A 16,648-nucleotide genomic window follows, 5' to 3' on the forward strand; every position below is an offset into this window, starting at 1 on the left:
TCCTCCTCTCTCTCTGCCTGCCTCTCTGCCTACTTGTGATCGCTGCCTGTCAAATAAATAAATAAAATCTTTTAAAAAATAAATTAAGTAAATAAAATAAAAAAATTTTAAATTATTTTAAAATTCTTTTAAAATTTATATTTATCTCTACACCCAACATGGTGCTCGAACTCACAACCCTAAGACAAAGAGTGTCATGCCTTTCTGACTGAGCTAGCCCTGTGGCCCTGTGAGGACCGACTTAATAAAGCTATTATAAAGACCTAGCAGGGAGTTTGCTTCTCCCTCTCCCACTCCGCCTGCTTGTGTTCCCTCTCTTGCTGTGTCTCCCTCTGTCAAATAAATAAATAAGATCTTTAAAAAAAAAAACAAAAAAAACAAAACTAAAATCAATCAATGTAATGCACTGTTTTGACAGAAAAAAAAAAAGCGAGCTATCATATGATCCGTTCATAATATGCAGAAATGTCACTGGACAAGTCTTAACACCCATTACTAACTTAAAAAGACAAACAAACCTCTCTGCAAAGTAAGAAGAGAAGACTTCTTTAACCTGATTAATATCTGAAAAAACCCTAAAGCAATGGTTGTACTTAGCGCTTTCCGATCTTGGTTATGAAACCAGGATGTCTGCCCCAGAACCGGGAAACCTTCTGTTCAGCACGAGGGTAGATCTGAGCCAAAGCGGTGAGTCCAGTAAAGGAGATAAAAGGCAAAGAATAGGAAACAAATAAAACTGTTTGTAGACAAGATGACAGAAACTGCCAGTGCCGGGGTGGCTCAGTCAGTAAAGTGTCTGCTTTCAGCTCAGGTCATGATCTCAGGGTCCTGGGACACAGCCCCAAATCGGGCTCCCTGGTCGGGCAGAAGTATGCTTCTCCCTCTCCCTGTGCCTGCTGCTCCCCCTGCTTGTGAGCTCTCCCTCTCTCTCTCTCTCTCTGTCAGATAAATAAATAAAATCTTTTAAAAAAGTTTTAAAAGATGATAAAACTATGCGGAAAATCTAAAGACTGTTGTTAACCTATTAAGCCTCGCGTAAAGGTGCCAAGGACACTGGAAATAGGAGCCACGTGAAGAATTCTCGACAATAAACAGAAAACAAGGGACGCCTGGGTGGCTCAGTGGGTTGGGCCGCTGCCTTCGGCTCGGGTCATGGTCTCAGGGTCCTGGGATCGAGTCCCGCATCGGGCTCTCTGCTCAGCCAGGAGCCTGCTTCCCTCTCTCTCTGCCTGCCTCTCCGACTACTTGTGATTTCTCTCTGTCAAATAAATAAATAAAATCTTTAAAAAAAAAAAAAAAAAAAAAAAAATAAACAGAAAACAATTTTTCAAAACTATTATCATTTAAAATAGCAGCAGCAGACAAAATCAGAGAGGGAGACAAACCTTAAGAGACTCTTAATTATAGGAAACAAACTGAGGGCTGATGGAGGGGAGACAGGTGCGGGGGATGGGGTAACCAGGTGACGGGCACTAAGGAGGGCACCTGATGTAACGAGCACTGTGCTATAGCACTCACGAATCACTGACCTCTACCTCCGAAACTAATAATACACTATACATTAGCTGAATTTAAATAAAAAATTAAGAATTAATTGATTGACTTGTTAATTAAACAGCAGAACCAATAAATTGCTAGGAATAAATCTAACAAACAATATGTAAGACCCTCCCCGTTCCAAACTATAAAATATTATCAAATCATATCAAAGACCCCCATACATGGCAGCGATCCACGATGTTCATAACCTGGAGCCCTCAATATGGTAAAGATGTCATCTCTCCCCAGATTAATCTGTAGTCCACGAATCTCACTCAAAGATCTCAGATAGCCTTTGGGGGTGGGGGCGGTTATAGTCCCCCTAATGGAAATGGGTGAACTGGAGGTAAACCCTGGATGGAAATGCAGAGGCCCTGGTCAAGCCCAGGCAATCTATGTTCACAGAAACACACACACACACACACATACACACACATACACACACACACACACACACACACACGAGGTTGCTCCCAGCAGGGCCACTCAGAAGACAGTTTGGGAAACTGTCCAAACGCCCAACAGCTGTAAAATGAGCAAATACGCAACCCACAACCACATGGGGCAAAACGGCCAAAGCTCATCACGCTCCACGAAACACACAATCTACACTGTGTGGTTCCACGTAGCGTAAAGCACCAAAACAGGCAACGCCAGTCTGCTGTGTGAGAAACTGGGATAGGAGTCACCCCTCCCACACACGCCGCTTGAGGCAACTGCTGAGGCAAGGGGGCGCAGGACAGGACGGAGGTGTCTCTGCAGGGTGGGTCGTGGGCTGGCCCTTCTCCGGGACCTAGTTGTGTGCTGTCTGTGCAAATTTCACGGAGCTGCAAATTCAGGATATCGGTTTGGCCTATGGTAAGTTCTATTTGGAAGAAACATGACAACAAAGAATGAAGCAGACATTGGAGGAGGGACAGATCGGCTGATGGTACAGTGTCCAAAGCTACTACCCACTGCAGAGACACAGAATATTAGTGGCCTGTGTATTCACCTCCTTTCTGCGGCCTCCGAGGGGAGCCTGCAGCCAGCAGCAGAAGGAGCAGGAGACAGGCAGGGGAGACTTTGGCCCTGGAAAGAGTGAAAACCACCTGTGTGGAAGGAAATGTTGGCAGGGGTCCAGGAAGGCAGAGGGAAAGCAAGGAGACTGCCCCCACCCCCGCCTGGAGTCATGGTCCACTGTTTATTTGAAGGGGGTCCCACCTAAGCTGGCCCGGGGCCCCTAGAGCCCATGCAGGTTGGGCTGACAGAGAACTGTAACTTTAAATTGGGAAGACAAAAAAAGAAAGAAAGAAAGAAAGAAAAGTGGAGAATACCATGCATTGTTTTATTTCCACAAGAGTTTAAATGTGTGTTTGTAGAATATTTATATCCAGGGAATGGGATTGGAGAGCATGGGGAGGTTTGGGGTACAAGGGAGACTTTTCTTTGAACTTCAGAGCTGTGTTGTTTGGAGGAGGGGGGTAACTTTAAGAAGCACAGCCTTCTTTTATAATAATAATTTTTTTTTTAAACAAAAGAAGGGCAGTCTGCTAAGACGACTGGAGACAACTGGGGCCCTCTGGGGACGTGGGGACATTCACAAGGAAGCAAACCGTCGGTTCTGGGTAGGAAAGGAGCCATTCCATCATCAAGAGGTGATCTGGAGACCCAGTGAGTCAGCCCCTGGGGCTGGAGATTCTGGGCAGACTTGGCACCAGCCTGAGGGGCCCAGAGCCCCACCTCCAATGAGAACAGAGCAGATACACCTGAGATCATGAGTCACACCCCCCACCCTTCCCTCACCTCGACTTTCTCCTACCAAAGCAACCTTCCTGCATTCACCCTCTTATAAACCACCCCTTCCCTAAACCCTCCCTCCTGAGTTTATGCCCCCCAAATCTCCCCACATGCAACCAACCCCTCCACACATACACCTTCCCTGCTTTTCTGCACCCACCCCCATAAGCAGAGAAGGGGCTAGGGGTCAGCTAGCAGAGCATGACCCTCACAGACGCCCTCCTGACAGGGCTCCTGGATCCCAAGAGGGAAGGAGGCAAGAGGAGAGGATGTACGTTTTGGGGAGCAAACAGACATGGGGTAGAAAGACTTTCCCAGAAATTAAGCCAAAGTCCTGGTGGGAGGGGTGGGGGGAGGCAGTCACTCCTGGGTAGCTGCTCCTCGCCTTCCTCAGGGAAGAGCTCTGTGTCCCATCCATGCCTCCCACCACCCCACAGTACATACATACACAGAGGAAGTGTTAAAACCAGGCCCAGACCCCATCTGAACGCTCTGAGGACACAGTCACAGCTAATAAATATGCCGTTCCCATACACCGCAGACCTTCAACAAACCCAGGGGCCAACACGGTCTGCCTCTGACCACACCTGGATGACAGGCAGTGATGCTCAGGGGTACAGTCACTGTCCGGTCCTTCTGGTGCATTCCCCACCCTCCCTCAAGTCACCTGTCGCCCTCACCCTCCCAGGGGCATGTATGGTCTTGCCTACACATTTTTTTTTTTTTTTTAAATATTTCATTTATGGGCGCCTGGGTGGCTCAGTGGGTTAAGCCGCTGCCTTCGGCTCAGGTCATGATCTCAGGGTCCTGGGATCGAGTCCCACATTGGGCTCTCTGCTCAGCAGGGAGCCTGTTTCCCTCTCTCTCTCTCTCTGCCTGCCTCTCCATCTACTTGTGATTTCTCTCTGTCAAATAAATAAATAAAATCTTAAAAAAAAAAATTTATAAAGATTTCATTTATTTATTTGAGAGAGAGCGAGTGAGCATGAATGAGGGGCAGAGACAGGAGGAGAGGCAGACTCCCTGCTAAGCAGGGACCCACCGCCGCCACCCCACCCCTGGCAACGTGGGACTCGATCCCTGGATGCCGGGATCAGGACCTGAGCTGAAGGCAGACGCTTAACTGACTGAGTCACCTAGGCGCCCCTTGTCTCTATGTTTTGTTTTGTTTTTTTTTTAAGATTTTATTTATTTATTTGACAGACAGAGATCACAAGTAGGCAGAGAGGCAGGCAGAGAGAGAGAGAGAGGAGGAAGCAGGCTCCCTGCAGAGCAGAGAGCCTGATGTGGGGCTCAATCCCAGGACCCTGGGATCATGACCTGAGCCGAAGGCAGAGGCTTTAACCCACTGAGCCACCCAGGCGCCCCTGTCTATATGTTTTTAAAGGTGCATTTGGCAGAAAGCATCACAGGGGAGGTGGGCGTGTGGGTGTCTAATGGGGGAACCAGGTCTGGCCCTCCTCCAAATTGGGCCACGCACTGGACTTTGTTTGCTGGACTTTTCTTCCTCGTGAGCCCCCGTTCTGCACAGAACCTCAGCCTGTAGGGCTTTGAACTTCTGTGCTAGCCTGTGAGGGGGCCACAAGAAGCTCCTTCTAAAGAAACAGACAACAGGCCACTTCAAGCTCAGGGTCATGAAAAGCATGACCTCGTGGGGGAAGGCAGCTGGGCCGGCATTCAGGCCCATTTCTAAAGGCAGGGCTGAAAAACTAAAAAAGAACAGCGGGGTCTGGGGAGAGGAGAGCCTTTGCTGCATCACAGGGGGAAAAACTCCAGGGTCACCCTAAAGAAAAGGGCTTTATACCGCTCCCTGCTGATAATCAACTTCAAGGGCTCCCCAAGGAGCCAGGAGATGGACGCTTCTTTCTCCATCTTGGAGCAGAGGCTTCACTAGGGGATTCTGGAACCAAACAAACCAAGAGTCTGAGCAGACATGAATCTCCGTTCTGCAGAGGAGGCAGCAAACGGAAAGTGTCCCACATGGTGTCAGGCTGCCCATGCCCCCTCAGTCACACCACACCCATAATAAGGACCTGTGTCCTTATTATGTCTCTCACCCACCTCCTGGGGACCACAGATCACTTTCCTTAGTGATAAATCCACAGACATTATTAGATTCCTACTGTATGCCAAGCACTTCCCCATGCATTTATCTCAGAGCATCCTCAACCCAAACCTACAAGGTACATAACGTTGTCCCCTTTTACAGACAAGGAGATGGACAGTTTGAAGAAGCACCTCACAGGGCCCATGGGTGGCCACAGCCGGCTCTCACGGCTGGATCAATCCGCATCTGAAGCTGGATTTCTCTCCCAGATACTGAAAGTCATCCTGGAGCCTGCAGGGATGCGCTTCCCTGCCTCTCTGCCCTGTGCGGAGGCCCGAGGCGGAGGGACCCGTCCAGGATCCAGGCATGCGCAGTAGGGACCCTGAAACTCAAGCCGAGTGACACACGTAAAAACAGTTGGATGGCACACATAGGAGAGGCCTCCATCCCCTGGGGACCTGCCGCTGCCCAGATTCTCAGAACCGCCCCATCCTGTCCGCCTTGGGAGCTCAGTACTCCTTCCAGAACTTTCCGGTGCTCCCAAAGTCTGCCCCGCTTGGCTTCTGTTGCTAGTGACAACGCAAACTCCATCACCATCCACCGAGATGCGCTCCCTCCGCTCTGCTCCCCGAGAACCTCTGCTCCCTGTGATCCGCACAGAAGCGCGTCCCGGGGCCGGCTCCAGTGACACGTGGCTGTCAACACACTTAGGGAAGATGAAGTGTGCGGGTGCACGCAGCACAGGGGGACGGAGCGCACCAAACCAGCAGACGCAGGAGGAGAAGGGACATTTCTGTGTTTCTGCCACCACCAAGCCTCTCTGTACAACTCAGCAAAGGCAGCTTTTTCTGCCCATAACCCCCACTTTGCTCAGCCTCATGACCAGGCAAGGCAAGCTGGAGTCAGCCGCGCCTAGGGTGAGGGTGCGCAGGGAGCTGCGGGTAACCCAGTTCCAGGACAAGGGGGGAAGAGGGGCTCAGCGGTCCAAGGGCAGAGAAGACGTGGAGGGGGTGCTCCCTCCCAGAGGCAAGGCTTTCCAATCTAGGGAGGCATCTGGGGTTGCCCAGGTCCACATAACTCCCCAACCCTGCTCAATTTAGGCAAAGAAGGGAGGGGCTAGAACAGAATGTACAGGGGATGTTAGCTGCAAAGGACTGGGAAGGCTTTTCCAGGAAGGATATTTCTTTCTTTCTTTTTTTTTTTTTTTCAGGATTTTATTCATTTGCGAGTAAGAGAGAGAGAGCCGAGTAGAGGGAGGGGCAGAGGGAGAAGCAGGCTGCCTGCTGGCGGGGGAACCCAAGGTGGGACTCAATCCCAGGACCCTGAGATCATGAACTGAGCCAAAGGCAGACGCTTAATAGACTGAGCCACCCAGGCGCCCCAGAAAGGATAGTTTTTTTTTTTTTTTTCAAGATTTTATTTATTTATTTGACAGAGAGAGAGAGAGATCACAAGTAGGTAGAAAGGATAGTTCTTAAGTGTTTCCTTGTAGGGAATTTCCGGCACAGAGCGGCAAGTGCCCCAAGGCAAGGCAGCAGGAGCGGATCTGATTCACTCGGAAGGGATCCAGGCCAGGGAGAACCAAATGCAAATGAATCCAATCATCGGACCCTGGGGGCAACTCACGGCTCAGCCGAGCCAAGCCCTGGCCAGAGTGATGCCTCAGTGAGCAAAGAGAAAAAAAGCCAAGTGAAGAAAACACTGGAAAGAATGGTAAGAGAGTTAGTAGTATCAAGTTTAAAAAAAAAAAAAAAAAAAGGAGGCCAACAGTGCTCGAAGAGGCTTTTCCTCGGAGGTGGGGAGTGGGGGGGGGGAGGATCTACCCCACTCCTGGACAGGGTGTAATTCTAGAAGGACAGTGTCGGGCTTGGCAGCTTCCTTAATAGATTTTATTAGCCCTTCCATGAAACCATCCCTGAACAGATCCGAGGGTCACACCACAAATCACCCACCGTATTTACAGAAAGAGCTGAGTTTTGCATGTTCCCTTCGCAAGGGCCGAGTTTGCCCTTGGCTCCTATAACCCCAGCCAACCCCCGTGGAGGGTCTGTAACCAGCCAGCCCAGTGCAGCCAATGGATCCTGAAGAAAGAATGTGGGTGGATTCTTCAAGGAGAGCCACCAGGAGGGGAGAGCTGCTTCTGGCAGAGGAATGACGCACAGGCTCTGGTTTTGAAACCAAGTCATTCCCTAGGGCATAGAATTTGAGATAGGAAGGTGGTATGATGTGAAAGATGGATGCAGGGAAGGAGGCAGGAATCAGATGGAGAACTATCCAGATACAGTTTGCGCGTTTGGTCCTAAAGACAGTAGAAAACCATGGAAGGCTTTGAAACCAAATATCACTTTGCCCTGTTCCTGAGAAAGGTCTGGAAAGGACGAGAGCCAATGGGGGTCTAAAGGAGGCAGTGATGGACGGATGGTGTAGGAAGGACTTGACCACATATAGGAAGCAGTTAAGACAACTGACTGACCAGAGAGAGAGCTAACGTGGGGAGGAGGAGGACCCCAAGAGAAGGAAGAGATGAAGGTCCGAGGTCCAACATTATTCTGGATGTTTCTGTGAGCACTCTTTGGGATGAGATTAACATTCAAATAGGTGAATATTAATCACCTATGGAGGAAAGCAGATTGTCCTCCATAATGTGGGTGGGCCTCATCCAAGCAGTAGAAGGCCTGAAGAGAACAAGACAGAATCCCCAAACAAGAGAGAATTCTCCAGCCAACTGCCCTTGGACTTCATCTGCAACAAATGCCCACCCGGAAGATCAAAACAATGTAAACACTATCAATCTGATTCCTGAAAACAGAATCTCATATTACTGGGAATTTCCACTATTTATTCTAAATGGACGATCTTTGAAGTTCCCTGGGCAGTGCCTGGCACAGAGTTGGGTGCCCTATAAGTATCCCCTGAAGGAAAGTGTCACCATTTGTATTTTTCATTGGTGAATCTCCATTCATATTCTTTGCCCACTCTTCCACATAAAACATTTTGAGTTTTCCTTATTCTTTTGCAAGAACACTTTATACCTCATGAATATTCACGATACGTGTACTGTATATTTTGAACTGTTTTCAGCTTTTTTTTTTTTTTTTAAAGATTTTTTTATTTATTAATTTGACAGAGAGAAATCACAAGTAGACGGAGAGGCAGCCAGAGAGAGAGAGGGAAGCAGGCTCTCTGCTGAGCAGAGAGCCCGATGCGGGACTCGATCCCAGAACTCTGAGATCATGACCTGAGCCGAAGGCAGCGGCTTAACCCACTGAGCCACCCAGGCGCCCATGTTTTCAGCTTTTTACCTTTAAACTTTGTTAAGGTGAGAAGGGTTTTTCAGCCTCGACACCACTGACATTTGGGGAAGGGTCATTTTTTGTGTTGGGGCTGTCCTATATGATGCAAGATGGTTACCCACATCCCTGGCCTTCTATCCCCTCTGACGCCAGTAGCTCCCCACCACCCCCGACGCTGAGACAAACCAGAAACATCTCCGAACATTGCCAGAACTTCCCTGGGGGCAAAATCTTCCCTGGTTGAGAACCACTGCCTTTTGGTTTCAGACTTCAACACTTAGAAAGTCTACTTCTTCTTCACAGTTTTTTTCAGTGACCTGTTGTATTTTTGTCTTGCCCTCTGTGGCTTCATTTTTAACGTTGACGTCTTCCATCCATGTGGAATACACTTTGGCATCTGAAGGACGGTGAGAAGCCAGATAGGATGACCCCCTTGAACTTACCCTGAGGAAAGGCAGTGCCACCCTGTGAGCAATTCCTGATCTGTAGGGCATTTAGTAATTTAATAACCCTTACCTCCAAAGTTACATGACACCCCACACAGTGAAAAGTTGCACCTGTCACCCAAGAGTTGGCACAGAGTTGGCCAAGCTGAGGTCAAGGCATTTTGAGTCCCTCTCTTCCCATAGCTTCAGGATTCTCAGCTACAACTAAACCAGATGGCGCTCCAGAAACATTGGATGGGTGGGGCAACTGTTCTAGGAATGCATTTGCTGAGGGCTATTTTACCCTTCCCATAATTTATCCCAGCTTCCAGGAAACCACTTGATTCTGGAATCTTCTAGAATATTCTGAGGCATCTTCCATTTTGGTAGGAAAAAACACCAGAGTGGGTGCCTGACTTTGTGTCTCACTGCTAGGTGCCTTATAGTCATTTTTTAAAAATTAATTATCCTTTGCTTTTAAATTCCTGTTCAATTTCTATAGAATTTAATGAATATAGTGGGCTCCCTCTGGTGGTCACAGGAAAATCTCCAAATTTCAGCGGTCAGCACATAGTTAAACCCCTCGACCTTTACTTACGGGACAGGGTATATTTTGTAATTAGCAGATTCAGAGTAGCTGGACCAATGCCCTAAGGAAAGACCTCTAATTATCTTCTCCCATCCATCAGTGGGTCTGCTAATTGGTTCATGAAGCCACTCACTAACCAAAACCACCACGCTTACCATCTTCCCTTCCAAATCCCTCTTCAGGGATTTCCTGTCTCTGTTCGGGCATCGACCTCCCCTAGGCTCTTAGCCTCAGGCACCTCTGTCCCCTCCTGTGCTCATCCATCCTGTTTGTGAGTTCCGTCCCCCACGTGGGCCCGTGCCTCCTGCAGCTGCTCCCTGCCATCAACTCTCATGGCCCCCAGTCAAGCTCTCACGCCCTCTCCTCCACAGAAGTCACCCAGCAGATGTAGATCATCCTTCCACTGTGTGCCTGACACCATTCTAAGTGCAGGGGACACGGCAGGGAACAAGACAAAGACCATCCCCACCCAGAGCACCCTCTCCCGGGACTTCTCTGAAGGAACCAAATCTGTCCCCAGTACTCACTCTGAGCTGTTTCTGGGATCCTCTTAATGCTGAACTCTACTGCCATTCCCTCAGTCGTGTCTTCCCTTGGAATAAGACCCACATCCCTCTCTAACCAGGACCCACCCTGACCTCCCACTGCCCCCTTCCAACCAGAGAGCACCCCGCTGCCTCTGCTCCAAGTGGTGGGATTGTGGCATGCGTTCCCTGTCTCAGCTGGCTGAGATGCCAAACGTTCTTCCAAACACTGCCCAGCTATCTTCCCCCTGCCCAGGTCCTCCTGATCTGGGATGATCTCCATTTTTTTTTTTTTCTCTTCTGCAAGACTTTTTTTTCTCTCCAGACTCTTCCCATTCTTAGTACGGTAAGGTTCTTGATTCAGCCCCGTGACCTTCAATGACAGGCTCCATCTGCCATGTCTCTCTCAATCTTTGTCAATATCGCCCAGGGAAAGCACAAAATGAGGGTAGGGAGAGATGAACGAAAGAAGGCACAAATATTCAGGCATAATGAAGTGGGCTCTGGAGACCTTCCTCCTGAGTATTCCCGCCCAGAAACAAGCAAACAAGATCGGACACACAAATTAACTCCTTCAACTCTGTGCAGTCTGACACAGCAGGAGAACTGCCATCAAGCTACTGTTTTGTACCATAAATTCCAGCCACTGAGGCTTTAGCGGGTTAAAAAAAAAGTGTTATTTTTAAAATTCTCTGAATAAATAATTCAGAAAGGGGACTAAGGATTCCTTCACGAAGCTCTCTGCTACGCACCCTTCATGAAGCTCTCTGCTACGCACCCTTCATGAAGCTCTCTGCTACGCACCTTCATGAAGCTCTCTGCTACGCACCCTTCATGAAGCTCTCTGCTACGCACCCTTCATGAAGCTCTCTGCTACGCACCCTTCATGAAGCTCTCTGCTATGCCAACAGATAAACAGGCTGAACACATGTAACTTGTACTTCCGTTCCACTCAGTAACATTTGCCGTAAACTATCAAGGAGATCTATCAGGTTGGACGTCAGGCTCTCCTCCGTAAGGTTTCACTCCTCTGCTCAAATTCCCAAACACCCTCACAGAGCCACACATTTCTAACTCTGATTAATCTGTTTACTGGTGCACATCATTGGGAAACCACAGGCAGCATCTCTGGTATGTTATACAAGGGCACAGGGAAAAATAAAAGAGAGAGAGAGAAATATTGCCACTTTCCTGAAAAGTTCCTAACAAACTTCCAGGGCAAGGGGAAACCAGGGTGGAAACCGGTGTGAACCGATGAAGAGCTTCCTTCTGGAAGCCCTTAGTGGTTAATAGGAGCTCACAGGTTACACGTTTCCTGTTCCCTTCCGGTTCTCTCCCTCCTGGGCTCTGTCACCAGCTTTTTCACACCCATGTCCCCGCAGAACATGCCAATGTGGTGTGCCAAGCCTTTGTTCTTTCCCTCCAGAATATTCCCAGACAACCACTAACTTGGAATCTCCTCTCCCCATCTCTCTGGCAGCCCTGCCGGACATCAGCGAGAATCGAGAAGGTAACAGCTGCACGGGAGGGTCTGCATTAGCCTGGGCACCATGGATCTGAGTTAATGGTAACCACAGCTCACTCTCAGGAAGCAGCAGAGGTCCTGTCCTAAACAACTTACATGCATTAAACTGATCCAATCCTTGGGACTATCCTATGATGTTGCTCCTACTGGAAACCCCATTTCACAGATGAGAAACTGAGGCAGCAGGAGAAGGGGGTGAGTGTCCAAGGTCATGGAGCTGGTGAGTGACAGAATTTGAACTAGACAGTCAGCACCCAGAGTCCAAGTGCTTTGTCACCGGGCTGGGCAGAAGGTTGGACAAGTTCAACAGAAGGAAAGGACTGCCTTCTGTGCCCAGAGTGGAGACAAGCCTCTGGTCAAACCCAGACTCTGTCTACAGTCCCCAGCTGAGGCCCCCCTAGACTGGGCTGACCAGCTGCCCTCCAGAGCGGTAAGCTCTTATTTATGACTTCCCAGCTGAATCTATTTTGTCTTTTTCTGGGAACAGGCACCCTGGGAATACTCCTTGGGGTCACTACCCTGCCCATTCTCAGCCCACATGGTTCTAGGGGGGGTCAATCCCAACAAGGGGCTCCCCCAGATCCAAGAACAGACACATGACCCAGATGTTGCCGATCAATGCATCCCATACTCCAGACACAGCAATTAACTCAGCAATCGGCATTAGCAGAGTTAATTCCTACAAGGACCAATAACACCCCAGGACGTGCCAGATGGGACCACACCACAGAGTCACATCAAACCCAGGGCTCTTCGGCTCCAAGGTGCTGGGAGCCAGCCCCGACCCCTCCCTTAGGATGCTCCAGGGTCAAGACAGGTCTTAGCCCAAAAGGGGGCCAGACTGTGCCTTCCTCTGCCACAGAATACCCTTAGAGGACTCCCAGCCCTTCCTGCAGTTCTAGAATTGCTGCTCTGAGGGCATGGGGCTTCCCCCAACAGACTGCAGGCTCCTGTCCATCCAGCCTGACACCTCCAGGCCCGGTCTGAAATATACAGGAACTACCTCCAAAACCCGGCAGCCCGAGACCAAAGCCACTAGCCATGTGTGGCAGCTGAAATGAAAATTAAGGACTAATTCTAAAATTCAGTTCCTCATTGGCTCTGGCCATATGTCAAGGGCTCAGCAGCCACAGGGGGCCAATAGTGGCCGCTGTATTTGCAGGATATGGCGAAAGTTCTTCTCTAGCACAGGGGCACGCTGGCCGAGCCCCTAGAAAGGTAAGCAGGAGAACTGGGGAGCACGGGGAAGGAGTATCCTTCTCTGTGGGTAATCTTTAGCAGTCCCTGCACTTTTTCAATCAAGTCATATGCCACTTCCTACACAAAAATGACCACTTTGAAACTACGGAAGCTTTTTGAACTTCCGGCTCATTTTTCAATGTGTAAATACATAGGTCATACGGGAAAAGGGTGTTGGGTTACTCAAGGGACGTGCATCTAAAGCCTGGAGCTGTCTGCAGAAGCAGTGCAGAAGGGTCTCCTTGGGCAGGTGAATGAGAATCGGAGGCATGGGGAAGGGGGGCTCCTGATTTCAATCCTCCCCCCTCCGCAAGCCCCAGGTCCTCGGGGTGATTCACATCCCAGCCTGCTCCAGTTTCCTGAACTGCCACAACCCACTGCCGCAAATGAGATGGCTTAAAATGACAGGGCACTGATTCGCTCACAGTTCTGGGGGCCAGAAGTCCAAAGTCAAGGTGCCACCAGGGCTGGTTCCCTTTGAACCCCCCTCCACACCCCCTGGCCGGCTTCCGGTGGCTACGGGCAAGGCTTGGCGTTCCTGGCCTTTAGGTGTGTCATTCCCAGGGCTCCCAAGGCCTTCTCCTCTGTGTGTCTCTGAGTCTCAAACCTCTCCCTTCTGTCTCCTAAGGACACTTGTCATTGGACTTAGGGCCCACCCTCAATCCTGGATGACCTCATTCAACCCTCTACACCATTTTATAGATGACAAGAGGAGCAAGGCACAGGTCCCTCCCTTGTCCGAGGTCACGGGGCCATTTCAGGGCACAGCCCTGCCAGGCCTCCCAACCCCTGGCTGGGCAGAGGGCGAGGGGAATGGGCAAGAGGCCTGGCCCCCTTCTTGGCTCCACAGCTCCCGCTGAGGGCCCGCTGCACAATGGGCAGCACACACAGGGTGTCTCCCTTCTCTGGCCACGCTTATCTGTTTTATCAAACCTCCTAGGATCTGACAAAAGATCACACAGTCTCCAGGCCGTGAGAAGGAACTGGGTGGGCATGGAGGGGCAGTAGGCAACTGGAAGTATCTCAAATCAGATGGGGCTCCAAGCTGCAGAGGGCGGTTTGCGGGTCCAGACTCCAGAAGTCTGCAGGGCAGATCAGAGCTGGGGGAAAGGGAGTCCGTTTAGGCTTTCAGTGCTAGGAAAAAAAGCTGAGACCCTCTTGGAGCCTCTCATGGTGGTTCAGGATTCCCCCTCCACCCACCCAAGGGAAAGCAGGTCACAGGACTGTCTCCAGGTCATGGGCTTTGATCCAGACTCAAGTACAAATCTCAAAAAAGCCTACAGAGCCCACTCCCATATTGTTATCCATTTTCGATAAAGATCCCAAGAGTTAATAAACAACAGACCAAGATTTGGGTCCAACTTAGATTAACCCAGGAACTCTGTGCCCCTTCCCTGTGTCCCCACCCCCCAATCATCTGTATCTGGGATTTTCAAACTTCTGGTCAGCATCGCATAGCAGGAAACCCATTTCCATCACCATCCAGGTCACACACTCCAAATAAAATAGCTCAAGGAAAAACTTCACTGCAATACGTTTTGATTCCAGTCTACAGCCAATTCAAAATTTCAAAACACTGGCTGCAGCCCACGGAACTGATTTCATATCCTACAAACGCTTTGTGACTCCCAGTTTAAAAAATACTTCTCCACATAACTCACATGAATCGACATCCATACAGCACTCAGAAAGAGGAGGGGGGAAAAAACAGAAAAGAAACACAACAGGAACCATCCCTGTTCTATCCAAAAACTCATCTGTGTTTTTCTAATTTGTTTTTCTCCCCACTGAATCAAACGTCTGACTTCTTGGTCTGCTAATGATGGCAGTGCTTGTCAAGTCCTTTGTTCCTCCTGTTAAAATGTAGGAGGTCCTCTTAGAGACTAAGTCAAGCCAGCCCTAAAATCCTAAGTGAATGCTCATATTGCGAGGTCCACCTGTGCAGAAATCCCAGGGCATTTCCTAATATGGAGAAGTTCATTTTCAAGGAATCTCAGGTCTCGGCCAGCTGAAGTGAATGGGGAAAAGCCAGACCCCATGGCTGGTGGATGGAGTGACAGCACAAGTCACTTCTAACAGTTTCTAATAGACCACCATCCTCATCAAACCAGGTCAGGTAACCTCGCTAGAATCCTTGCCTGGTGAGCTGGTCAGAGAAGACAAAGGCAGAAAGATCCCCCAGATGGTCCACGAGCCACAACCCAGGGCCAGCATCTGGACCATGTGGGCTTGGCAGTTCTGAGCAGACAGAAGATAGGAGGCTGGACCTTGAAAGTCAGCGGCCCACAAAGATCAAACACCCACTTACCTGGTGGGCAGACACATGCGGTCGGTGCTTCCCGAACTGTCCGGTGCTTGGCCAGTCCCTCCAACTTCTGAATCAGAAAGGAAAGGGGGAGGGGGCAGAAAAAACGAGCATGAGTTTGAGAGTGGACAGGGGCAAAAGTGGAAAAATCAGCAAACCCCACCGTATTGGAAAGATCAACATTGGGGTTGCACTGTTGGGCATATTTTCTTTACAAGGTGGTTAAGTGCTACAGCTAGTTTTAGTCCGAGAAGAGAAACAAAAAGAAACGTGTAACGATCACTTGGGAGTCCCTGAAAAGGTGGCAGTTTCTGTTTGTTACAGCGGTTTCTTTTTTTTTTTTTTTTTAAATTTTTAATTTTTTTTCTTAATGATTTTATTTTATTATTTATTTGAGAAAGAGAGAGCATAAGTAGGGGGAAGGGCAGAGGCAGAGGGAGAAGCAGGCTCCCCGCTGAGCAAGGAGCCCAATGCGGGGGCTCAATCCTAGGACCCTGGGATCACAACCTGAGCTAAAGGCAGATGCTTAACCACTGAGCCACCCAGGCATCCCTGTTACAGCATTTTCAAACTTGAATCCAGAAAAGTCAGAGTGACCATGTAGTCTCTGTGAAGAGGGGAGGGCTGAGCAGAGGGAGGCTGGGCCTTGGCACCCACCCTTGGTCCTTAGAGGGGACCCAAACCCAGGACACCCCGGGCCCCCTTGCTGGATCCCTTGCAGCCCGTGGGGCATCAGACCCCAGGCCCAGTCCTAATTCACCCTGATGACATCTTCCTTCCTTCTTACCAGCAGGGATCCTTGGCCTAGAAAATTTGGCTCAGTCCACTGAACAAGAATCTCTATGCATGCCCAGCCCTGCGGAAGATCTGGGGGAAGGGAAAAGAATTACCCCAGAAATAGGATCAAACATCCCAGCTCCACTATTATGCTAACTTGCAGTCCAGCTGAGGCATAATCATTACCTGATGGGCCTGTCGGAGGAAACTCTTGGAGGCCCCGGTTACCGTCCCTACCTCGCACACAGGGGACTTGCTTGGGAAAAAAAAGAAATTAGTCCCTAGACCCAAAGCCAGGTTCAGAAGAGTGAAATGACGGGCCCATAATCCCCAAACAAGCAAAGGCTTGAGTCCTAACCAAAAATAAAAATAAAAATAAAGTATCAACTTTTCCCTAGGAAGCAAACAAATAAAAAATCTCCCTCCTAAACAAAGGAAACCCCAAATGGGATAACTTGAATGACAAAATGTGATACTACCACCAGAAGGTTCAAACATAAAAATATAATCTTTCTGGGGTGCCTGGGTGGCTCAGTGGGTTAAGGGTTTGACATGTGGTTCTGGCCCAGGGCACGATCTCAGGGTCGTGAGATCGAGCCCCACATC

General features: G+C 49.5%; 1 protein-coding gene across 1 annotated transcript in view; it reads right to left on the reverse strand.

The window, feature by feature from the left end:
* Positions 1 to 16,648, reverse strand: part of COL23A1 (collagen type XXIII alpha 1 chain) — a 313,725-nt gene that overhangs the window by 272,425 nt on the left and 24,652 nt on the right. Inside the window, exon 2 of the mRNA XM_059175866.1 lies at positions 15,269 to 15,335. Within this exon, the coding sequence (XP_059031849.1) occupies positions 15,269 to 15,335 (67 nt within the window). The remainder of the gene's footprint in view (positions 1 to 15,268; positions 15,336 to 16,648) is intronic.

Source organism: Mustela lutreola, chromosome 5 (assembly GCF_030435805.1).
Source record: "Mustela lutreola isolate mMusLut2 chromosome 5, mMusLut2.pri, whole genome shotgun sequence".
In the NCBI taxonomy this organism is placed as follows: Eukaryota; Metazoa; Chordata; class Mammalia; order Carnivora; family Mustelidae; genus Mustela; species Mustela lutreola.